Genomic DNA, 23,886 nt, shown 5'->3' with positions numbered 1-23,886 from the left:
AGGGCAGACATCGTGATTCGTGTTTAAACTTTGGCAGAGATAAATCTGAGCTTGAAGAAGTACCTGAAGGCAGCAGCCGTTGACCGCCCCCGCTGCGCTGCTGCCGAACAGGAGCTGTGAAGAAGCCGCCGAAGCGACAGAGTGCGGGCTAAGTTTGTCCGCCCTGGCTTCCCATCACGAGTCGACTGGGCTTTGTTTCATTCATGAACAATAACCGTCGGTTTCGTTTGAAACTCTCACGTCAAAAGTAGAGGCGTTTGAAACGACCAGACACGTTCGTGACATTTCGACTTAGAGAGGAAAAAAGAGGGAGGGAGAGGGAAAGTCCGACGGAGCGGACGACTCCGAAGTTGACACTTAGCTGTCATGGTTGGTACTTGTTGAATAGGCTGTGTGTACATACACAACACTGGAGCCTGAGTGGGCAGCGTGCTGGAAACCGGTAGGTTTAAAAACAGTGGTTGTTTGGACTGAGTGAACGTTTGTCTGGTGTGTTTTTTTACTTTGCTCGACAAACAAGTGGCCTGTGGTGCAGGTAGTGTTTCAACGTTACCTTAAATGCTCTCGGTAATGGTCACAGCGGTGCTGCTCGTGTTAGCTTGCTTGCTTGCTGTCTTTGCTTTCAGCTAATGGAGAGTTTGTCAGTAATTAGCTGACTTTTTCTTGAATATATCTGAGATAAACTAGTGGTCTGGTTAAGTGAAATACACTAATGTTCACCAAATGGCTCTCGATGTAGCTTGTAGGTTTGCCTTTTTGTGCTCGTTTCCTTTAACCATATTAACCACCCCCCCCTCTCTGGTTTCAGGGTCTTCTCCTTTACCATGAGGCAGTGACAGAACAGGGACAGTGATGGCAGAGCTGGAAATTGACCAGACCAATCTTCCACGTGTCCAAGAAGGTAAGCAGACACTGTCATACTGACCCAAATCCTGCATCTGCAGAGGATCTAGACCGCTGAGTATGGAAACGTGTGCAGAGTGTACCATGGTTCCCTGCACAGGGAGGTCAGAGGTCAGGGTCAGCTACCGAGTTGCAGACACGGAGCCAGTCGGGATTAAGAATTCAACTCATGCACACTTCAGCCCAGCAAATGCGAAGGACAGACTTGTCTTCTCCGCTGCATGCTTGACAGAAAACGAGACATATGACAACTTCCCATCGCCTCTTTTTTTTGAGTTATGAGTAACTGGCCTTGGCACCGAATGGCAGCTTTTCTTCCGTCCTTGTGCGTCTGTGCTTGATGTCTGTGGCTTCAGCGCTCTGTGTCAGATAAGAAGTAGCTTGCAACATATTTTGACTACATGCAGCAGACAAGTTCAGTCATACAGCTGAGCAGAGGTGGATCTCATCAGAGGCAGGTCTGGTTTGCTGGGTGCAGATAAGAGCAGGGAATGAGATAGCAGCCTGCGATGGATGATTTCTCGGGAAAGAAGGCGCTATCACCTGAGATGAAGACTTGCACCGCAACCTAAGTCAAATTACATTTTTTAAAGTTGAAACAGTCTGAGATGAAAGACTAAGAAATGCTTATGTAGCTTGATTTATAGACCCAAACAGAGCAATTATGATGCATTATGATTGACAGCATGTGTAGACGTTCAGATGATGAGAAACAGTGAACCTAAACAAAAGAGGACAAAAGACAAAATCCTAACAGCTGTTACTATTATACAGCTGTTTTTTTTTTCTTTTTCAGGGAAAATTCACGTGCACAGCTACAGGATTTATTATTGTCATGCTGATGCAGCTCTTTATGAACAAAATTAGTTATGCTTGCATGCAAGTATGAAAACATTCACAGGTAAGGAATGTCTAAGCTGCAGCCTGGGTGTAGACCGTTGACTCAGTCTTTGGCATGTCCACACTAATGAATGGGATAGAAATAGGTCTGCATGTCTTTTATCAAGGGAGATAATTCAGCACTCCGCTGTTGTTTCCATAGACAAAGGGCACACTGTGCAGCTTTGCATTTTCATGCTTTATCGAGCAGGGGCCAGTGCACAAACAAAGCCAGTAATAGCAGCGATAAACAGCTCATCCAGACAATAGCAGCATGTAAATCAGATGTCTGGTCAGTGTAATTTTTTCTGCTCATCGCCTGCTTTCGCCCGACAGATTTGTCAAACTGTGCTGTTGTCTCTCTCTGTGTGGCTGTTTACTTAATGTCCCATCGTGGGTGTTTATGCTTCAATTTCCCTAAGAGCCGTAGATCCCCGTGTCCCCCTTCTCCTTCGCTTTCCTCCCCTTCCGAGGGTCTCGGCCAAGTCAACTTTCTTTGTTTTCACTGCCCCCCTTATCAGTTCCTGTTTTGTCCCTCCTCTGGCTGCTCCTGATATAGCCTGATGTGCTGAGGGAATGCAGCTCCCAGAGGAATTCCCCCACCGCCTCCCCCCGGTTCCTAATTTCACTCTCACCAACTGACCCAGAGTCCCATTACCCCTCACCTCTCTTTGTTCTCCATGACAGCTTGCTCCAGCTCATGAGCTGGCTGGCCCAGTTCGCCTAGTTTATAACACAGCACAGAGAGCTGTGGGATGGACAGACGGTTCATGGTGAAATTTTGTGCAAGAAGCAGCGAGCAGGAGAACAGAATAGACCAAGGAGAAGAAGACGGAGAGAGGGAGAGAGCGCGTGGGCGGCCGGTGGGGGATTTTGGCTGAAAATAGAGCCCTTGTCATTTTCTCCTTTCGCCAGTTTCTTTGTTTGGCAGCCGCTCGCTACTGCTGATATCCAAGTGGCTGCGAAGATAAAACAGAAATATCACTGTCAGTGTTTGATCCTTCCCGCTGGATGCCTGAGATAATCTGCAGAGTTTTGTTTTAGATGATTGGCCGTCACTTCTCTAATGTTGGGTGTGAGTTTTTCAGCTGTGCACACGCGCACACCTGCAGTATGAGATTTAGCTACAACCCTGAATCCAAAACAAGTGGACTGCTGTGTACAACACTGATGAAACAGAATGGGATCATTTGCTAATCTTTTTTGACAGGCACTCAATTAAAAACAACACAAAGGTAACATATTAATGTTGTACCTCATCAGCTTCGTATTCTTATTCTGACCCTTCGTTTACACGTAGCAGGGTATTTTGGAAAACGGATATTTTGGCCCCTCTGTTAAAAATAACATCGTGCACACAACATCGTTTTCAAAAATGTTGTCGTTTACATGAACCTGGATAAATCCGCCGTCGAGCGCATCATAACTAGGCCAAACCTATGGGCGCGAGTGTAAACAAGGTCGCTCACATGACGTTCAGTATTTTCAGTCGCATGTTGTGACGTTTCGGAACCTAAAACGCTGTTTAACCCAGTTTACACGCTGACACATAACCATTTTCTGAAATCTTCACTTTGGCCGGAGTTTTTAAAAATGATCGTTTGCATGTAAACAAGTGGCCAAACCGCATGAAAACATATGCATTTTCCCTAAGTGTAAACGTAGGCTGAATCTGATGCAGCAACACGTTTCAAACAAGTTGGGACAGGAGCAGCAAAAGTGGAAAGCTCCAAAAACACCTGTTTGGATCATTGCACAGGTGAACAGGTTGATTGGTAACAGGTGGTAGTATCATGATTGGGTGTGAAAGGGGCATCCTGGAAAGGCTCAGTCGTTCACAAGCGAGGATGGAGCGAGGTTCACCACTTTGTGAACACATGATTGGTTAAAGGAGGTTACTGCATGAGCTCAGGAGCACTTTGTGAAGCCGTTGTCGATAAACGCAGTGTGTCTGCAAATGATTTCATTCTGTTTTTATTTATGTTTCACGCGTCGCAGCTTTTTTGGAATTGGGGTTGCAAATTAGCAAAAAGGAAAAAATTGTTGCATGTGTCATTTGTTTGTATTCGGCAGCAGTAATGTGGAATATTTGTCAGGGATAAGAGGCATAAGACAGGAAATAATTCACTTTGGTTTGAGTGTTTTGGCATTGAGGTGGTACAGGTTGTGGTCTCCTGCAGACGCTGCTGCGGAACATACTGAGCTTTACAGCGGGTGGCTGCTGATATTTTTAAATCTTATCTCGTTGCTTTGCGCTGTTTCTCGTACAGCCTTGCCCCTTGGTGCGTCTTAGCCTCCGGTGTTCAGATGCCACAGCCAATTTCTGTCGTCTGCTGGATTTTTGATTCACTATCCTCTTAGGAAACAGACATCGCCTCTCGGGGTCCTTTCAGTGCCCTTATTAAGAAGCTTACAGAAGGAGTCTCTGTACATTTTGAAAACACACTCGGCCTAGACTCACACTGAACATGTGCCTGTCCTTCAAAACCTGTTCAGCAGTCATAATAACACAGTCTCCTTGTCCCTCCCCTGGAAGGGTAATGTGACCGTGTGTAAAGGAGTTTGGAAAAACAAGTTAACCCACAATGCAGACACACCCACACTCACACACACACTCACACTTGTGCGCTCACACTGATGAGACATGTCATTTTCCTCCATCTTTCCCTCGTTCTGCCCTCTGAGTTGGACTTAAGAGTAAACTCGTGTTTTGAGCTGTCAATTTGCCCCATCGGATTAAAACCAAGCCTTTGACTTAATCCCTCGTCACTGACAGACTGGACCCATAAGGGCAGGTTGGAGATCCATTTAGCGGATAGTCCTTTAAGCTCCACGACAGGTGTAAGTGGTAATGCATGTCTGTCTTGGTATGGGTTAACTCTCAGTGTAGACTTACGAGGTCATTTATGGTGTAAACAGACACTTTTGATGGCTTAGTGCTGTCTGGATGATTTCTATGAACTTTGACTGTTGAGCCCCTGTAGATTGAAACATACCCGGAGGCATATTCTCAGCAAGGTTTTTAGGATTTAGAGAATAGAGTTTGACTAAGTCTGACAACAGTAAAGTTTCAGAGGCCTCTCTTCCTTATTTACACAACTGGACACAGAGCACATCCTCGTCCTGACTTGGTATATCAACTCAAACAGCTCTGCAAATGCTGAAATTTAGCATTTCATTGTTAGAGCAGGCTCTTGCAGTTCAGGTCAGGTGCAGAAACAATGAAAGAGAAGAGGACTCTATACTTGGAAGAGGATGAGAACAGATAGAGATCAAGGAATGTACGTGTCTTTGGAGCACTTGCAAAGCTGTAAAGACAGCATAACAAGTTTGTCTTTGAGAGCACAAACTTATCAAGGCAGCGAACACAGAGAAGTGCTCTTAAAGTCTGGCGTGAGCTGAAATTTTGTGTGTTTTAGTTAGCCACACACACGGTCACGGCTTAACTGTTGTCACTGTTACAGTGAATCTCAAGGCCTCCCATTCAGTCTCGTCGTCCATGACGCCGTCCAGCAAACGTTCGGCTAGTAAGTAAACTTCCGGGTTCTTTGCTTGTCTTCTGTTCGTACATTTCTCTGCCTTACATTAGTGCTTCTGCTGAAAAAGGGGATCAAAAAAAAAGCCCAGTTTATGTTTTAAGCAAACTAACTGAGAATGAATGTCTTTGCTTTGACTTCTCCCCCTGCCGTGCTCACAGTGACAGCCAGGTTTACATGCACAGTATTTCACATATGGGATCATATTTGCTGCTCAAAAGTCCTGTTTGGTATTGACTGTTTTTATACGCTGCTGTCATGCTGCAGTTCCATTTGCATGTTTTCCTGGGACAGCGCTCCTGATAATATAGAAATATCCTGTCTAACATTTGTGTTTTGGGCATTCAAATAGCTTGTAGTGTTACAGCTGTATAAAATCTACCCAGGCTTTGTATAACTGGGTTAAGAGCTTACAGAAAACAACTTATTTTAAAGCCTATAGCATTTATGTGTGGACACTCCGCTCATAAACAGAATACTTGAGTATCCTGAGCATTAACAGCATCATGGATGTAAAAGTAGCCGTCCTCTCCGCAGGCGTGGCCCAGCCGGCTCAGTGGAAGGATTAGCGGGCGGACAGGTGTTTTTAATTAGCCCTGCCTCTGGCTCAGGCTGGAGGCTTTTCCCTCTGCAGTGAGCTAAATCTCCTCTTAAACACTGTCTTCATTTGAGAGCTCCATTGTAGGAAAAGACAGCCGTTCTGCATTCCCCTGATGCAAAACTGTGCGATGGCAAAGTGGTTTTTGTCTGGTCACAGCGAGCTGTGTTTGTCTGCGAGGAAGTGGAGAAACAGCTGGGCTGCAGTGCTGCTGCCGCCGCCGCCGCCGCCACTGCTGCTGCTGCTGTGTGTCTGTGTTTATTTTCTCCTCAGTAACTTTTGAGTTTGTTTGACAGGCTTTAAACACACATGAGCTGCAGCATTGTGGCTCATTAAGGGCTACTGTAAACACCTGGCATGTTTATAGATGAGAATAACAGTCCACAAATGCTGAAGCTATTAAGGCAGATCATAGAGTACTGCAAAACTATGGGTATTTATGTGTTATTACCAATTAATCCTAATAAATGATGTTTATTATGATTGTCCATATTTGGGAACGCTATGTATAAATGTTTCTTAAGTTCTTGTGTCTATAGAGTCCCCCGTCTTCGTCAGCTCTCCTACAAAAATGGACGAGGGAGAGCGTTAATGACATGAAACCGATATGTTTTATGAGCATGCCCAGCAGCAGGTGGCCAGACTATGGGATCATGGAACAGGGAAGACTCGGTTTGCCGCAGAGTGGTTTGATACGGAGAAGCAGACAGAGTTGGTGTACAGAGAGCTCTTAACTAAAGCCGCTGGATTTACGACAGCCTTTCAGATTCCACTCTGCATAACATTTGTACCATCTGCACGGGCTTCCCAGGATAAATGATCGCAGCTTGTAGTTCCTAAACTTTGCATCTTCATTTGGTAGTCATAGCAAGAACATTTGCAAAAGAAAAAACATATATCTGCCACTTAAGATCATTTCAACGACAGTTTTAAACATTGGCTTTTGTACTGATGTGTGTGTATGAATTGAGCACACATTCACACACACTTGCACCAAAGAAGAGTGGGTCTCTTTGTTGCTTTTGTTAGAATGAGGTGGACCTGTTGCTCTGCTGCTACAAAACCATGCATGTTTCTTTGGAAACGCTAGCACCCTGTTAGGACTTTATGAGCGCCTTTTATATATTTAACAGTGAGCTCATGGCAGCGTGGTGGATGTTTGCTTTTTCCGCTGAAGTTTTAAGGGACAATTCTCCGCCTTTGTCTGTGTCAAATATGCAGCAATTATGACACACAGCACTTCCAGTCTATTGTTTTCCTTTAGACAAAGTGCTGAAGGAAAAGCTGCACAATGGCGTCTCTTTTCAAGCCACCCAAAGGCTCAGTTCTTGCTCTGGATGGAGCCGCGCACTGTCGCCATTTTTCTGTTGCTTTAACAATCATCGGGAGAGAACTGCTCACTTTATTAAACACTTTCATCCCCCCACCATTCCTTTTTGGACACCGCATAACGTTTTATGTGATACTAAAGCGTTGCTGTGCTCTGCTCTTTCAGTGTGCCAGTGTTTTGCTGTGCTGGAGGATGGAGTGTTGGCACACAACCTGCAGGAACAGGAGAGTAAGTACGATGTCACGCTACCATGTGACAGCAGCCCAGCTTCACACAACAAACGTGTGTAGTCATTTATATTGTGTGGGCTGCTTTCCAGTCTGTCTCAGTGAATCACCACTTTCTGTGTTGTGGGGTTTCATCTTTAGCTATCCTGTTAGAATTTAGCCAAGAATTATTCTTATTGCTAGCTAGCTACTGATTCAAATTACACATTTAGAGTAAAACATAAGCAAAATGCTGTATTGTTCTCATGGTTTACCATGGCAGAGTGGGAACCTTTAAAGGTCCAGTGTGTAAGATTTAGGGGAATATATTATATATGTGCATATTATCTGAAAATAAGCATAGTTGTGTTTTCATTGGGGATGCACCGATCTGATATTGGTATCGGTATCGGCCCCAATATTGAAGAAAATTCTAGATCAGGTATCGGTGACTTTGGGACCGATACATAGGGGCCGATCTATTCAGTCTAACGCTATGCTATAGGCACTGTGAGGGGCGTCATGCGAAAGCAACACGCAGTGCTGAAGCGCACATGATGTGGACCACATTGTTTTTAAAATGAAGCGAGCAAAAGGATCGGCTGTCTGGAACTTTTTCACACTGCCTCAGTCCACGAACTCGACAACTACTTGCAATACCTTTGCAGTAAATGTTCTGAGGGGCAGCGGTAAAACATTAAGGTATAACACAACCACAAAGCTCTCAAGCCTCACGCATTGGGCATCAGACACACGCATTTCAACCCGTTCACACGCTCACACGCCACACCTTGTATTTCTCACGCTGAAAAATTAGCAGGATGACACCCACCAAGTTGCGCCACTATTTTTTATAACAGTGGAGCAGGTAGAGGAATTAGTGACGTGTCGGTCATGGACGAAACTGCTTTTGGAGCCGCTCTTTGGAGTGAACGATCAGAGCCAGGAGCCGCTACTGCTTTTTTTTCTCGACTTTTTTTATGTTCAAGCCGCACGTGATTGGTCCGCTACATGATGTATGGTGGCTTCTGTGTGTATGCACCGAGCAGGAGGGGGAGGGGCGGGGGTTACAGACACATTGCAGGCACGCATGCACACACACACACCTGCACAAAGAAATGCTGAATTTATCAGATCAGACCCCGTCCCCATTTAAAAAATAGGAAAGAAATGTGTAAGTCAAGTCTGAAGAATGATCCCAGTCTTTTCCACACAATGAGAAATACCATTTGTTAGGTAATTCAGCTGTGGGGGTTTTTTTTGGTATCGGATCGGTATCGGCCAATAACTAAACCTCAGATATCGGTATCGGTATCGGTATCGGAGGTGCAAAAGCGGATCATGCATCCCTAGTTTTCATCACCTTAGAATGAGCTCTTTTTATCTATCTGCATGTTTCTACAGGAGCCCAGAACGGTCAACCCAGACACTGGCTTTAGAGAGCACCTTTCACGCTTTTTGCAGGCACTGCAGGGTAGGGTGACATGAGGGGTGTTCAGCTGCTTGCAATGTGTAACCTCACTGCTAGATGCCACTCAGTCCTACACACTGGACCTTTAAGAACTTCTTTTTGGCTAGCTCTGGTCTGTAGCAGTTGTTGTGGTATGTCCTTGCAACTTCAGTTGTAAACAAAACAGTAAAAACGTGACATGTAATTTGGTGTCTGTTTTTAAGATTCCTTAAAAGTACACTGAGAGTGTGGCTTTCCACAAACTGTTTGAAATAAACAACATAGCAGTCATGAATACTCAACTCAAAGATCAACACATTTGGAGAAAGAGTAATCTGGTAGTTATTGAATAATGTGACTTGGATCTCACATGGCCCTTCATTGTCACACATTAAATACTGCCTTGTTTTCTGCCTTTTTCTCTGCCTTGCTCTCACAGTCGAGCAGTACTACACCACCAACATCCAGAAGAACCAGCTAGTGCAGAACGACATACGTGTGGCCAAAAGGCTGCAGGATGAGGAGGAGGAGCAGTGGGCTGAGCAGAGCGCCCTCCACAGACAGACCTCCAGACAACTGTAGGTGACTCTTGACCCCGTCAAAACACACTGTAACACAGCTCACACTGGTGCATTATTCAGACATAACTGCATGTCCTCATTATCCTGCTAGTACAAGAAGACCATTTCTTCTTCTGTCCTGTAGAGAGGAGCAAGACTTTGAGTATGCCCGTGTAATTCAGGAGGAGATCCTGCGTTGTGCTGAAGAGGCCCAGAGGAGGGAGCAGGACGATGAGGTGAGCACAAACCGTTATAAACTCCTTGAATTATGTCTGCATCTAGTTTCCATTCCTCCAATTAATGCATTAAAGATCATGCTGTATTTTAAATAGAAGATTTCATTAACAGTGACGTGTTTGCATTCAGTCACGTGGTCTGCAGCTATATTTTACATCAATTGCGCTGACATTAGTTAGTGTTCGAAGCCTTTCCCATGCTGATAAATGCTCAACTTGGACTCATGCAGAAGTTTTCATCTTCCAGTGCTCAGTCCAGTATAACCCTGTATGAAGAGTGCAAAGATCAGCTCTGACGTCACATGCACCTACTTGTCATTTATCCACTTACCGCCCACCTCCAATATGATAAATCTTTTCGATTTGGAAACCTGCGCCCACCAGTGTCTGCATCAAACCATTATTTCTCAGTCAGCGGGCAGCTACGTACAGGCTACTGTTATTTACTGTAGCTCTTTAATGAGTAGACCTCATACTTGGCAAGCTTGACAGTAGGCCCTCTGAAATATGCCAGACAAAATGAAGCCTCAATGATGCGTGCAGATGTTTTTGTTTAATATAAAGTGATTTATTCAGTTGTACTCCTCTTTGCCCCAGTTATCAAACAGTAGCTTCCTTTGTGTGGATAAGAAGGGGCAGGTAAAATGGATAACATCCGCTATAATCGCTCTGTGAAGTATCTGCCAAAGTAAAAACTGATTCTATTCCAACGTGCATTGAGCCAAATGCACAGAAGCTCCTTGGAACAGTCAACTTGCCCCAACATCACAGAGTTAAGACATAAGACAGGTCACCTGACTTGCATTTTTTAAGGTTGTGGGAGGAAACATTAAGCAGTAAGCCTCAATTCAGTCCATCATTTGATACGATTGATGGAAAACAGATCTTTATGTTGAAGCTACAGGCGACTATGCCCTTTGGATGACTGACATATGGAAACAAGGTTGAAAATCAGCCGTCCTTTACCAGTCGCTCATTTTGTCATTTTTAAATTAAAACCTCCATAGTGTGAAGCTTAGCTCGAAACCAGATGGTGTCCCAGCTAATAAGTAGACACAAATGTGACAGCAAAGTTTGTAAAGCGAAATATTTTGAGGGATTTGCTCCTGAAAGGGGAACAAATCCTTTCCTGTGGGTGTCAAGTTGCTGGCAGCTACCAGGGCAGAGCAGGACGCGACCGACACTGTGGACATGTTCAACTCCGCGCAGTGAAATGATAAAGCAGAAACTTGGACAAAACCAAAGTAAGACTTAAAGTGATACTCCGCTCCAGATTTAGTGTTTGAGAGTCAAACGCTCTCCCCTGAAAGGTAGCTCTTAAAAGCTGGTTAAAGTGGCTCCTTGAATTCATCTTAATCAGTAATTCCAGTGATAGTTTTACCAAAATGTCCATTAAACACTTTCTAGTTTGAGACACAGTCGACTGTGTTAACAGATAATGCTGTAATGGATTGTCTGACTAAGTGTTGAAGCTTGTAGAAAGTTTTTGGTGGTGCACAAAGCAGAAAATAGCTGCTCATAAGGTATCTCAAACTACAGTAACTACAGCACTGTGTGCCCACAAACCTGGGCATAATCCAGATGGGTGTAAACATGGCAGTTGGCACAAACCTAAAATAGCACCAGTATCATCCTTCAAGGTCAGCACATTCAGCACAGGGACTCATAGAATTATATGGCACTTGGGACATACTTGTATGTCATTTAATTATCTGCCTGTTACCAGCAGGTCAGGAAGTATGAAATGGTTCACTCTGCCCTCTCGCAGGACTAACAAGTCCATAATGAATGGTGGTTGCGGCCAAGTGCTGCTTTGGGCCTCTGGCGTATCCACTGCGCCATAAGAGGGCTGTATAAGCAAAGTCAGCTGTTAAACAGAGACACAAGCTGTCAGCTACCCATCTGGATGATGGCTTCAGCAATTTCTGTGGCGGTTGATTCCAGACATGGACCGTCAACCTCTTCATACGGAATGGGCTCATGTGGGCGCATTAAGCCTCACTGGATGTGTCTAAAACCTCAACTATGCAGTGCGAGGAAGAGGCAGGTTAAGTTAAAACACCTGACAAAGTGACTCCGGCTTTATTTGGTTATCCTGAACATCGTTACGGAGTTTCCAAACAGGTTTGTCTGGAAATCTATTTCAAGGATGGATAGCTCGAAGCCTGGTACGGACATCCGTGTCCCTGTCAGGATGAATTACAATAACTTTGGTGATCCCTTCACTTTCCGTGTAGCGCCATCATCAAAGATTCAGTTTGTGCAATACTTTGGTGTATGACCTAATACCTGCAAAATTATTCTCATCTGCCACAGCTGTGCCTTCTTTTTATTGCTAATTAGCAAATGCCATCAGGCTAAAATGCTTAGCTTAAATATTAAACCTGTTAAACTTCAGCATGTTAACGTTGTAATTGTGAGCATGTTAGCATGCTGACGTTAGCATTGAACTCAGAGTATCCTGTGTCTAAGTACAGCTTGTTTCAGTTGTAGACAGCATGAGTTTAATACTCATATCTCATTTTTAATACACTTATAAAATCTAGATAATACTGTGACAACAAGCTGTTGTGACATTTGTGTTGTCCATTTTCTGAACTTGTGGTGCAGGAAATTTATCTCTCATAAATTTTAGAAATACAGAAACAATTCATCTTGCACCCCAAACTGCCAGATGTTTCACATCAGTCACTTCTCCCTTGTTGTTCCAGTGTTTCACACAGAAGCCCAACCCCTCAAAAACTTTGTCTATATGTGTGTGCATTTATGCAGCACACACACAAACACACGTGTACATCTGAGCATGGCTTGGTTTACAAAAACAATGTGACTGCCCACCAGTGGAAGTGAAGAGTTGAGCTGTGTAAGAAGAAGTGCATTGTGGGGGGAAAACAGCCAACTCTGCCACGAAGCTCCCCAGCTGGTCCAGCGGAGCGGTCTGCGTCACGAGGCCGCTCCAGCATAATATTTTCCTTTACCCTGCAGTTTCCTTTTTAGAGGAGGCTGCCTTGGACAGGCTTATAAAAGCTCCTTGTTTGGAGGATGTGAGGTCAGAGAGGCTGTGGGGTTCATTCATCATTGTTAAAGGGGTTGGGTTTGAACTCAGCTGGAACCAACACAAGCTGTCTCCACTCAGAGTTAAATGGTAAAGCCTCATTTACCCACTGGGTCGAACATCTTGCTGGGTTATGCAGCACGAGGTATGAGAACGTATCTGTTCCTGTGTGAAAGCAATAATTTCTTTTTATGAGTGTTGATGTTTGGATCAAACGATGAACTATTAACACTCCCGTTAGCTTACCTCCCTTAATGATCGGGTGATCAGAGGTGTTGATGAAATATTTGCCTCCCTGTAGATTGTGTCTTTAATTAAGGAACAGAAGGCACCAGGCTGAGCTGTTTTAAATGCCAGATCCCCGTGGCACTCCACGCCTAACCTGCCATGGCAAGCTGCTAATTGTCTGCTGATGCTGGCAAAGTGGCTGACACGCACGCCCTGATTGCAAAGCAAAAGTAGCTGCGTTAGCTTTTAGTTATGATTTATGTTGCAAACGCAGCCAACAGAGGCATGTTTTCATATTTCAGAGAATTCACTGGTAGAATTTGCTGATTTGTAGGGAACATTATTAGTTCTGGGCTTTCCAAGAAAAGCAACTCAGAGATGTTGTGCGGGGGGGCTGTTGTGGTAACAGTAGGCATTCCCAAGTGACAAGGTGTTACTTCAAGTGAAACAGTCCTGTTGACCTGCTTCTGTTGGAGCTTTTCTGGTCCAGAGTTCAGGCTGAAGGAGATGAAAGGTTTGCTTGTCTTTCAGTCTCCTAGTTTCCATTGAGTCAGCCACAGCCCTGCCTGAAACAGTCAGCGTGGCCACCTATAGAGTTGGCTTTGTGTTAAATAGCCACTATTAAGATGTCAGATCACCTCACGATCATCCCCCAACATGGCTCTTCATTTGGTGGATCCTCCTCTGTAGACATGCCAGAGGTAGATTAGATTATCATCTTTATGTTAAGTCCAAACAGGTCCTGAGACTTTGATCAATGTCACATTTACGTTGTTACTTAAACACACATGATGTGTAGGTCATATCCAAAGGGAGCGGATTAGCTTTAAAGCAGAAGTGGTGTGAGGTTAAAAGATGAAGCTGCATCTACAGTGTGAGCATTTTTTTCTCACCACATTTTTTTTGTTGTTGTTGTTGTTGTTGTTCATTGTTGAAAGTTGTTGACTTGCTTCCTTCTCAGTCTGTGTTATGCTGCCATCTGCTGGCTGAAAGCAGTACGGTATACGTGATGTCGAGAAAATTCTTGAAGTCATGCCAACTCATGATTGCACACCAGTGGTGTAACCTGACTGTTCAGTGAGCGGAGCTTCCTTTGATATCTTTACAATTCTTTTGTCCAGATTGTTTTGTTATTGGCTTTGCTGTGATGACTGAATGACATCCAAAGGTGGAAACAGTTTGCAAAATGAAAGATTATGACCTTACTATTCAAATTGTGCAGACAGAATGATGCACACTGAGAGGTTGTAACAACACCAAATCTTCTCTTAAAAAGACTACACATGTATCTGTGTTGATTTCCTGATTTGACAGATGAGCTCCATTTCTCTGTAACCTTCATTCAGCCCAAATTCCTACTGGGTTACTCATTATGGTGTGTGACACAGAAAAGCAATCAGTACGACTGCGTCTCCACAGGAAATAGCTAAACGAATGCAGGAAGAGGAGAGGCAGAGGAACTGGAGGAGGAGCAGAGGCCAGGAAGGCCATACTGAAGGTACAGTTTTTCCATTCTGTCCAACGTTTTACTGTCAGTATACTTCTGTGACAACATTAGTTTGCAATCCTAACTAAAAGAAAACATGATTTTGAATGTTTAGGATTTTGCCACTTTGAACTGTATTGTGTATTTGCAGATTTTTTTTCTCACATTTAAAGGAGGACAAAACCCAAGACTTGCTTAGCTTCTTTCTAACCATGCTTTGCTCTACTGCTACTACTTATCATTATATTGAGGTTTTTCAAAACATAGCCTACGTACCCCATTGCATTATATTATTATCTCCATAGCGTGTTCTAAATCAGTTGCATGTATATGTGTTTTCTATTGTCTTTTATGCATGACTGTATATCTGTATTTCAACTTATTTGGATGACTCAGTTGTGTCTAAAACATATACATAAATTATGTAAGGAACACGTGTACTTAAGTGGCATGCTGCTATTTTTAATGCAGTGTGTCACCTCATCATTAACTGCATCATAGTATCCGCTATCAGCCTCACCCACCCTCCCTGCTTTTGTGTTTGCATGTTGGCATTACTAAAGGCAGCGCCAGCGATCCCGCACTGCCATCACCACACCAGCACACACTCAGCAGCCTTCACCAAAGAGAGGAGCAGTACTCATCGACTACCACCAGGTGGCAATGTTCTACCTCTCACAAACATTCAGGCTCAACTGAGCCACAGGCTGACTACCCCAGGAGGGTTGCAGCTCAGAAAAGCACAACTTCATGGGCAAATCAAGGACACAGAGATTCCTTTAGGGCAATCAGGAATGAATTGAGAGAGCCTTTGAGTGAGGATTCAGAGGACTCAGACACAGCTTTCTCTGAGCAGCTCTCTGTCTTGTCCCAAAGACCAAATGAAAGACTCAGGGCGACACCACCCCGACGGCGGGCATCTTTACATCAGGTGCAGGAGAGAAAGTACAGAAGTCTTTGCCCTCGCAGCAGCGTCACAGATGAGCTGAGAGAGTGGGAGGAGGAGAGGGGAGAGTGGGATGAGGACTACTATGAAAATGATGACCTAGACAAGAGGAGGCCTAGAAACTGGGATCGGGAATTGAACCACAGAGAGGAGTATGAGGGTTTGCACAGGAGCAGAGATCAGGCTAGAGACTCTAGATCAGCCGAGGTAAGAGAAAGGCGATGTAGTCGCAGTGAGTCTGTCAGGCTACATGACAGGAGTAGACACAGCAACAGAGACCTAGCAAGAACCTGGAGCTATAAGGACAACCCTGACAAACATGTCCATTTCCAGGACGACAGCAGGAGGTGTAACAGGCAGGGTGAAAACAGCAGCGTCTGGGAGATGCTGGGCCAGGTCCTCATGGAGAGGGGTGTGCCTGTGAGGTTTGGCAGCAACGGGGCGCCACTGCAAATAAGGCCTCAAAGCAGAGACAGTCAGGTGCTTCACGGGAGTGAGGTCTCCTGCGGCGACTCCCAACCACATCAGAGAGCCTTCCAGAGAGCTGCCACCACCAGGCACAGTTTCCATGGAGATATCAGGGAGAGGAGGAGATTGTCATACCGAGAGAACAGTGGGAGAGATCACAGAGACGACCGAGACAGGCGCCCCAATATTGTGGAGCATGATGGAGAGGTTTACGAGATTAGCAGAACAGACTCACATCTTGCTAACAGAGAAAGGAGCTGGAGAGATCACAGATGCACTAATGATGACGAGAGGGAGAGGAATGCAAATGATTGCAGGGTCAAGAGGACAACAAGCGGACGCAGGCACTGGCACAGGACTGTAGACGAAAGGTTAAGTTCAGAGGAGGAGGAGGAGCAGGAGGTGGAGAAGAGAAGAGAGCAGCCACGCCGAAGAGCCCCACAGCGTAGCCAAAGCCTCCGCAGCAGCGGGGCTTCGACCAGGCAAAGGTCAAGGCGCATGGCAGCAGGTAACACCCCAAACTGCTGCCAACTCCAATCTGCAGAGGGAACGCTTCCAAAGCTGTGCTCCCTACATCTCTGTGTGCATCTGCTCCTCTCATCTTCCCTCAGTCATCGCCTAATCTGGACAAATTTGGGTTCTAGTGGTGACTTGGGGTTTCTTCCTGACATTGGGACATTTTCCTGTTCATATCTCTAATTCCTGTAGTCCTGAAATAATCAATGTGTGCTTTCTACATTCTCATCTTCATCATCATTCTTCTAGCTTTTATGTAGCGAGGCAATAATTTCTATGGAGGCTCTTTCAAAACAATCTAGCAACATACCTTCACATGCTGCATCCTCTCATCTCTTGATGTGATTCAGATATCCGCGATCTTTGAGTCTTTCAACCTCTGTTCCGATGCAGTGTGTGATTCATCTCTGATTTCGATTTTTTTCAGTTTTTTTTTACTGCCTGTATCTTCATCATCTTAGTCATGCCATTTCCCTTGAATCTGACAATGTCATACCTCACCCTTAGGAGCATCACTGCAACCAGAGCCGGGCGAGGCAAGCCTAGACCTGGGTGAGCTGCAGCAGGTCCTACAGGATGAAGAGCTGGCTCGCAAGCTGCAGAACGAGGAGGAAAAGCTGTTTAGGAGGGTAAGGGAGAGTTTATCTTTAACTCTGTGATGAAGGAGTTGAGGTCATTCTTTTTCCCCCTCTGACTTTTACCATCTTGTTTTTTCAGAAGTCCCAGCCCCCTCCATGTAGTACTTACCCAGAGGGAGACTTCAGAGTAGCTCAAGTTGCGCAAGATGAGGTATGACGATGAACTGAACTGCACCCAGGTATCTCATGCTTAACATCCACCGGTGGAATGAACGCGTGTTGTGTTTTTGCACCAGGAAATTGCGCATTTTATGCAGAAGCAGGAGATCAAGTCGAAGCGTCGATCCCGTGAGCTTGAAGGGCTGACATCATGGTGCGAGCACCGAGCGATGGTGGGTCATGACAGACGAGCTGCAAGAGACAGACAGGTACAGATTGTAGATGTTGAAAAACCATTTCAGTATCCAGAGACGGTACATGGCATTTGCTTGCTATAATCTGTGTTAGTATTGTAGTTTTCATCAGTTAAAAAGAGGCGATGAAATGAATCAGAGTCCTTTGTCTGCTGCCTTAGGTCCAACGAGAGAGGCTTGACTCAGAGGGCCTTCCTTCCCCCACTGAGGACTGCTCCCCGGAGAACCAGCCACCCAGCCCCACGTCCATTATACCGTAATCATCTCTACCTACCTGATTACACGTGAAACTGATGGATGTCTGTATTAATGCCGTCTTTGCTTCATGAACTTTATGTGCTTTACAGACAAGCCCAGCAGATTAGAAACATCGCAGAGGAGCTGGACCCGACCTTCCAGGCCAGGAGGCCAGGCACAGAGAGCCTCAGAGTGGGACAAACCGGTACTGTACACAGGAAAAACAACACTCAGAATGAAACTGTTAAAACAATAGCTGGACGCTGACATCCTTTTTCCTCCAACATAGGCCCAACCTGTCAGTCGCTTCCCATGTCGCGTTCAGGCTTGCACGACTTCCTCGAGGAGCCTACTTTCATCCCTCCCACAAAACGGCAAACGGACAAGTCAGGGCGCACTAAACCCAAAGAGAAGAAGGAAAATTGCAAGCAACAGTAACTTTTTCAACACGTTGTGCTGTTGGAGTACATGTACTGTGTATAGTTCATAACACTAAATATCAGCTCAGCTACAGAGTTCTCATTGCTTATTACTTTAAGATTGAGAATAACAAGAATTAAGTTCTCACTACCAGCCGCCCCTACTAGCACTTTAGACCAGTGAAACAAAGACACACAACTGAGAGAAGTGACATTTTAAAATATATCTGCATTAACTGAATAATGACAACACTTTGGCCTCACGCCTTTATCATTTTCAAAGGGAAAATCAAAGTTTATCGAAGTATTGTTTGAGTTCTTCAGTGTTAATGAGTGTTTAATTTAAACAAAGTATATTTGTAACCTGTATGTGTTTTCATTTAGTTAAGCTGTACACCATTAGCATCCGCAGTGTCAAAAAGCAAGAAGTTATCGTGCTAGCCTTTGACCCTGAGTGGCGTGGTTTACCGCCAAGCTACTTTGAGACATCCACTTTTGGAGTGTCTGCCAACTTTGTTTCGAGCGGCTTTGGCAGGACGCCCCGCCATGTTTACAATAGCGCAGTGACAATCAAACGTTGTTTGACCCAAATTAAATGGAAAGTCCCATTTTGATAAAAAAAAACAGATTACGCCCATCATCAATGTATGCTAAACTGTTTTGTAATATCCAGATGTAAATGTATCCTATGGGGACAGTATATGTAACAAGGTGATCTAAGCTCAGAGGTCCACTGGCTGCATCTGTTGTTCAGGTCAGACCCCAGAGACCATCTTTGATGGGTTAGGTCGGCTCCATTCGCTGAGTGAAGACCAGCATGCAGTTAAAAGCTCCAGAAATCTTGTAAGTGGACCTTTAAGCCTCGATTATTACATATCCAACTCATGTTGTGTATATTTTGCCAGGTGGGTTTTTATCTGCCCAAAGACTCGCTCCAACACACACATTAAGTCAAGGTCTCCGTTTTTATTTTTTGTATGTTTATAATATTCCCAAGTAAAACACTCTTTTTGTTTTGTTTTATACAGATGACATATGCCACTGCTAAAGTGGACCACTATGAATGCAACTGCTCTGTATGAAAGTGCAACAAATAAAAAAATAAATTCCCATTTCTTTGTCATTTCAGAAACTAAAAAGTACAGTACAAAAAGGCATTCGAGTCATGTGAAAACATCAGAATCAGAAAGGTAACATCACATAACAAAACAAAGGCATAAAAATAAGTGGCAGGTGAATTAATGTGCTACAAATCTGATGAGAATGTTACTGAATGATACCTCTGCTCAAGAGCTCTGTGGTCTTTCAGCAGACTTTTCTTGACTTATGACTCATACTCATTCACCGATTCAGTACTATAGGTGTGGGCAAACAATTACCCCAAAGCCCACACAGCACATTTCTCAAATGTTCCATTTCATATCAAATGTACGCCTGCTACAGTAAAAATGTGCTTTTGAAATAAGTTCCACTCGGTCTGATCTCGCTGCCTACTCCATTTAGCTACAAGATAAGCAAAAGTGATAAGGAGTACAGGCCTTAGTGGGGATGGGTTTCCACCCTTGAGTATCATGTGCCTCAGACATTTAGTCTGTAGCCTATTTGTCCAGTGAAATTCTCACATGACACACTCGATAGGAATCTCAAAGATCTATGTGCAACATATGACTAATCTCATTATCTGACATTTCATCTCAAAGGTTTCACTTGGGATACCCAAGTGTTGCTCAAGAGGCATGTGTCAACTTGCTGAAGGAGTGCTATTGAACCTTAACCACATAAAGACCACATTAGTGCAGACTCTGTACTGTACAGTAGAATCCCTGGTATTTAAAATTAACATGTATGATTAAATCTTGACAAAAGGGGGAAACTCCCTTCAGTGGACTTTTTGGCAGCAATAAAGTAATAGCAGGAAAGTCCATATACTTCCATGTAAGCACACTGTCTTCAAATTGAATTTCAGCTGTTCTTGTTTACAATATTGTACAACACTGTTTTTGTGTGCGCATTGTTATTTTCACAATTTATCCCACAAAGTAGTACTCATCCATAGAGGCATTTAAATAATAAACCAAAACAGACAGAAAGTAACACAGCCCATTCCCTGAAAAATCACGTTTCACATCATAAATTCATCACGAGATAACATTGTTCTAGCTCGGCAGCGACTGCATAACCACAGTTACAACTTCACATCAACAATAAGCAGCTAGATCAGTAGGTTGGATATTACATGGGTAAAACTCAGCATCTATTCTGGGAGGCATATGTGGGCTCAGCAGTAGACGTGACTAAAACCTGTGGTCGGACACCCTCCTGCACTGTAAATTCACACTACAAACAGTCAGTGGCTTTACCGCTCAGACATGCAAATGTTACGTAGTGAAACTAATCCCACTCTTTCATAAGCTGCAGTATATATTTTACATGTCCGCAGGCTCAGGTCCAGCGGCTTTGTTTGAAATGAGTTTAAAAAAAAAAAGTAGTTTCCAGTTGTTTCCTGATAGCTTTTGAATTTAAGGTATGCTATTTTATCTTGAGCTCTATCCAAGCATTAAACGCCCTTCACAGATATTTTACCTTATCTTTCAAGTTGAGCTGAAAGGGGAAAAACAGACTTGCTGCTATCATTTGCATGATGAATAGGGTGTTAGTCCACTTTGCTTTTCCCTGCCAGAATTCCCCTTCCTCCATTGTTTCATAAAGAGATCACTGGGCTTGTATCCTGGTCGAGCAAAACGTTAACTCTGACTCAGACCATCAATATTTTCACAGTAGTTATTCAGATAAAAGAAAAGAGGGTGGATAAAAGAGGCGAGTACGGCGCTTTGTCCTGTAGAGCCGAGCAAATCAGCTCAACAAAGACATCCTCCAAAACTTGTGGCTCAGTGTCACAAAGAAAACCCCCCATCTTACTCAGGATGGCCTTTTCCCTTTCACAAAATTCAGTGAAACCTTGACAGGTAACACAGAACGGTAGTCCATCCCTGCCCCCTTCCCCTCACGCAATCAGCCTCTCTGAGGAGTCCTTGGAGGCCAGCGACTCTGAGCTGCTGCCCTGCTCCTGCTGGGCCTCGTGGAAACTGCACTCAACTGCTATTAATGTCGCTGGGTCATCTAAAGAAAAGAGAATTCAATACATTTTCAGTGTATTTGTGCTTGGCTTGATAAAAATGCTGCTCAGTCATTGTCAGGTAACCTACCTGTAGGGGTTCGGATTATGGGTGTTTTTGTGATGATCTTTTTGGTCTCCTTTCTTTTCTGGTGTCTTTTCTTGGTCTTGATGAGGACAATGGCGACGATGATGACGCTGAAGACCGTCAGAACTACGCTGGTGACCACAGATAAGACAAATGGCCATGCCTGTTGCGTGTGATCTGATACAAAAGAGCAAGATTGTTATTGAGAATTATTACTAGCTTTCGATAAAGATAAGAATTAAAGCACAAGTGCAGTAGGGGAGAAGAATCGTGTCCTACTGGGTTTCTTTGGAACGACCACTCGGTCAGTTGAAATATTGGCGCACTTTATGTCAGTCAATGCATTTCCCCTGGTCATTATAACCTGATCTGGATTGGGACACCTTTAGGAAAATGAAAGCAGTGGAAGAATTACAAAGATTTTTCTGGGTTTTAATCAAATCAGTGGCAGATGCTGCTTTCACAGCAGGATTTGTCTCACTTGGTGCTCCAGGGTTTACACATCTGGTGAATCTGGTCGTTGAAGGTTCCATCAGGACACGGTCGGCAGGAACCTGTGCGGTAAATCACTGAGTTACTTTCCACTCAATATAACCTGTGAATTTATGATGTAAGTGTACCTTAGTTGTGTGCTTGTTTGTAGTTTACTTACGTTTCTCTGTAGGTTCCTGACCTTTGTCACACTTCTTAACACAGAAGGAGCAGTTCTCGTCGCCGCAGGTGAGCCCTTCTTTACAGCCACACTTTGTGTCGGTTGTGGCTGTGCATTCTTTCACCTGGATTTGAGCACCTGCTCACACAGAAAGAGAGGCTTAAGAATATGCAGTTTTACAAGTTTCAGCTTGTCTTAGGCGGTTTTGTGACCAGCAGGGTCTGTTAACGTACCCACACACTGCGTGCACCTGATGCACCTCAGCTCTTTAGGTTTCACTGTAAATGTACTGGGCTCACATGGTGTACAAAGGTCTCTTGGGTCTCGACCACATTCTCTGACCAGGCGGTTCCCTGCAAACGTACACAAACAATCATCAATAGCTACGTCGTAAACTCTGTCACATCAGCTGACACCTGTTTCAGTGAGATTCGCTCTTCCCATAATGTAACAGGCCTCTCAAGGCTTTAGAGGGTGAAATGCAGCACGGGAAAGTTTAATGTTGAAAACAGAAAAGTTTGGGAAACCAGCTTCTTGCAAGCTGCAGCTATCAGGCCTGTACTGCTTGGGAATTGCGAGGAAGTATGACACCAATTTGCATTTATCACTTGCATCATCCCAGCCTTATCTCTTTGTTGTGGTATTAGCTGAAAACCACTGAAACTATATTTGGTTGCAAGCAACCACCACGGAGGAACTGCTCAAGGTCTGGAATATGGTAACTTATTTCTTTAGCTGTCTTGACATCCGTAGATAAAAACACACACAGCTCAGTAGGCTTTTTGCTTTTATCCGATACAACACAAGGTAAGTTGATCTCTTGAAAAGGGATGATGTTGACATATTTGTATGAATATATGTGGAAACTGAAGGGTGGGAATTTCTCCTTTCACTCATGAAAATACATGCATAAGGTTTCATTAAGAACAGTGCTGTTTTTATTTTGATATTTTTTCAAACCATATATAAATAGATAGACACAGTATATTGACCTGTAGAGCCTTTTTCAAAGAAAGAAGAAAAAACACTGAACCAACAGCCCCTTTCATCACTTAAAGAGCTGTATTTATCTCCTTTATTGCTTACCAGGATGGCAGACATCACAGCAAACGTCTTCTCCGTGTTCTCTCCATTTCATACAGCCCTGGTCAGCGTGTCCCACACTGCACCAACAGCCCTGCACGAGCAGGCAGAGACCCATCGCCCAAAGGAGCACAGCCATGCTGCGGTCAGCTCTCTCAGCTTGTTGTTAAGGACGCCGTTACAGCCGCCTCGGGGAAGACGTAAGGTAATCCAATCCAAGAAGTATCCCAGGTTCCTAATTAGATTTTTTAAAAAGGCACTTTTTGTTTCTCTAAATCTGGAGCCTGAAATGCTTGAAGACCCTCAGCTTTCTTTGTAAGCTGAAGTCACTCAGCAGTAATTTTCTGAAGATGAAGAATGAATAATGTCATATGAAGAAATCTCTCCGTGCTGTGGCCCCCACTGTCTGAAACGACTCATCACACCTCCAGCTGAGCAAGCTATTCATACTCAGGGGGCGTGACTTCTACACAGTCAGAGTCAGGCACAAGATGACTGTCATGAATGTATAAAACACATACTGTGAAACTTAAAAGCATAGATAATAAACCAGGTAATAAAAAATAAACTTAAAATCACTTCAACTCAGACTACAAACTATAATATGTTTACATTTCATTTTGCTAATTTTATAAGATAGAGTTTATGCCCTTTAGAGCCAAATCATACACAGCAAGACTAGAGATACAAAGATATGATTAAAATAAAAGATTTGTGTAACTGACAAAAACCCCCTCACACTGAAGCTTTCAAATCAGTTCCACTTTGTGTCTCTTGCAGTTCACACAGTGCAGCTTGTGAATATTAGATTACAGCGTGGTTTTGTTGTTGTTGATACGCCACACCTGCCCCAACCTGTCCAGATTCAGGACCTGCAGGAGGAACAGCGTCAGGTTTGCTCGTT

At 44.1% G+C, this 23,886-nt stretch overlaps 2 protein-coding genes across 3 annotated transcripts; one reads left to right on the top strand and one right to left on the bottom strand.

Annotated features, from left to right (window-relative positions):
• The first annotated feature begins 94 nt into the window (after positions 1-94).
• Positions 95-19,156, top strand: ccdc187 (coiled-coil domain containing 187). 2 transcript variants are annotated; one of them, XM_070968685.1, is made up of 13 exons: positions 319-442; positions 809-901; positions 7,412-7,474; positions 9,342-9,480; positions 9,608-9,698; positions 14,401-14,479; positions 15,031-16,389; positions 16,905-17,026; positions 17,115-17,186; positions 17,272-17,403; positions 17,550-17,644; positions 17,736-17,830; positions 17,915-19,155. In XM_070968685.1, exons 2-13 carry the CDS (start codon positions 853-855, stop codon positions 18,061-18,063), a joined length of 2,445 nt encoding a protein of 814 aa, XP_070824786.1. In that variant the 5' UTR covers positions 319-442; positions 809-852; the 3' UTR covers positions 18,064-19,155. The 2 variants fall into 2 exon arrangements, with proteins under 2 accessions (XP_070824787.1, XP_070824786.1); XM_070968686.1 differs by lacking the exon at positions 15,031-16,389 and having other exon boundaries at positions 95-442; positions 17,915-19,156.
• On the bottom strand, positions 18,993-23,400 carry tnfrsf9a (tumor necrosis factor receptor superfamily, member 9a). The gene is made up of 7 exons (XM_070968687.1): positions 22,986-23,400; positions 22,133-22,252; positions 21,900-22,037; positions 21,729-21,801; positions 21,527-21,630; positions 21,251-21,424; positions 18,993-21,164 (listed from the first exon to the last, which is right to left on the bottom strand). The coding sequence occupies exons 1-7, from the start codon at positions 23,119-23,121 to the stop codon at positions 21,049-21,051; spliced, it is 861 nt and encodes a 286-aa protein (XP_070824788.1). The 5' UTR covers positions 23,122-23,400; the 3' UTR covers positions 18,993-21,048.
• Positions 23,401-23,886: the final 486 nt, after the last annotated feature.

The sequence above is a fragment of the Chaetodon trifascialis genome, chromosome 8 (assembly GCF_039877785.1).
Source record: "Chaetodon trifascialis isolate fChaTrf1 chromosome 8, fChaTrf1.hap1, whole genome shotgun sequence".
Lineage (NCBI taxonomy): Eukaryota > Metazoa > Chordata > Actinopteri > Chaetodontiformes > Chaetodontidae > Chaetodon > Chaetodon trifascialis.
The sequence above is the reverse complement of the archived record's forward strand: the minus strand, read 5'-3'. Positions and strand labels throughout refer to the sequence as shown.

What these genes read in the sequence shown, in the direction of transcription:
- ccdc187 (XM_070968685.1), top strand. Translation starts at nt 853, where the DNA reads ATGGCAGAGCTGGAAATTGACCAGACCAATCTTCCACGTGTCCAAGAA. An exon ending in CAACCTGCAGGAACAGGAGA is followed by an intron (nt 7,475 to 9,341) that starts GTAAGTACGATG and finishes TTGCTCTCACAG; the next exon opens with TCGAGCAGTACTACACCACC. An exon ending in CCTCAGAGTGGGACAAACCG is followed by an intron (nt 17,831 to 17,914) that starts GTACTGTACACA and finishes CCTCCAACATAG; the next exon opens with GCCCAACCTGTCAGTCGCTT.
- tnfrsf9a (XM_070968687.1), bottom strand. Translation starts at nt 23,121, where the DNA reads ATGGCTGTGCTCCTTTGGGCGATGGGTCTCTGCCTGCTCGTGCAGGGC. An exon ending in CTGTGATGTCTGCCATCCTG is followed by an intron (nt 22,253 to 22,985) that starts GTAAGCAATAAA and finishes GTACGTTTGCAG; the next exon opens with GGAACCGCCTGGTCAGAGAA. An exon ending in CAGGTGCACGCAGTGTGTGG is followed by an intron (nt 22,038 to 22,132) that starts GTACGTTAACAG and finishes CTGTGTGAGCAG; the next exon opens with GTGCTCAAATCCAGGTGAAA.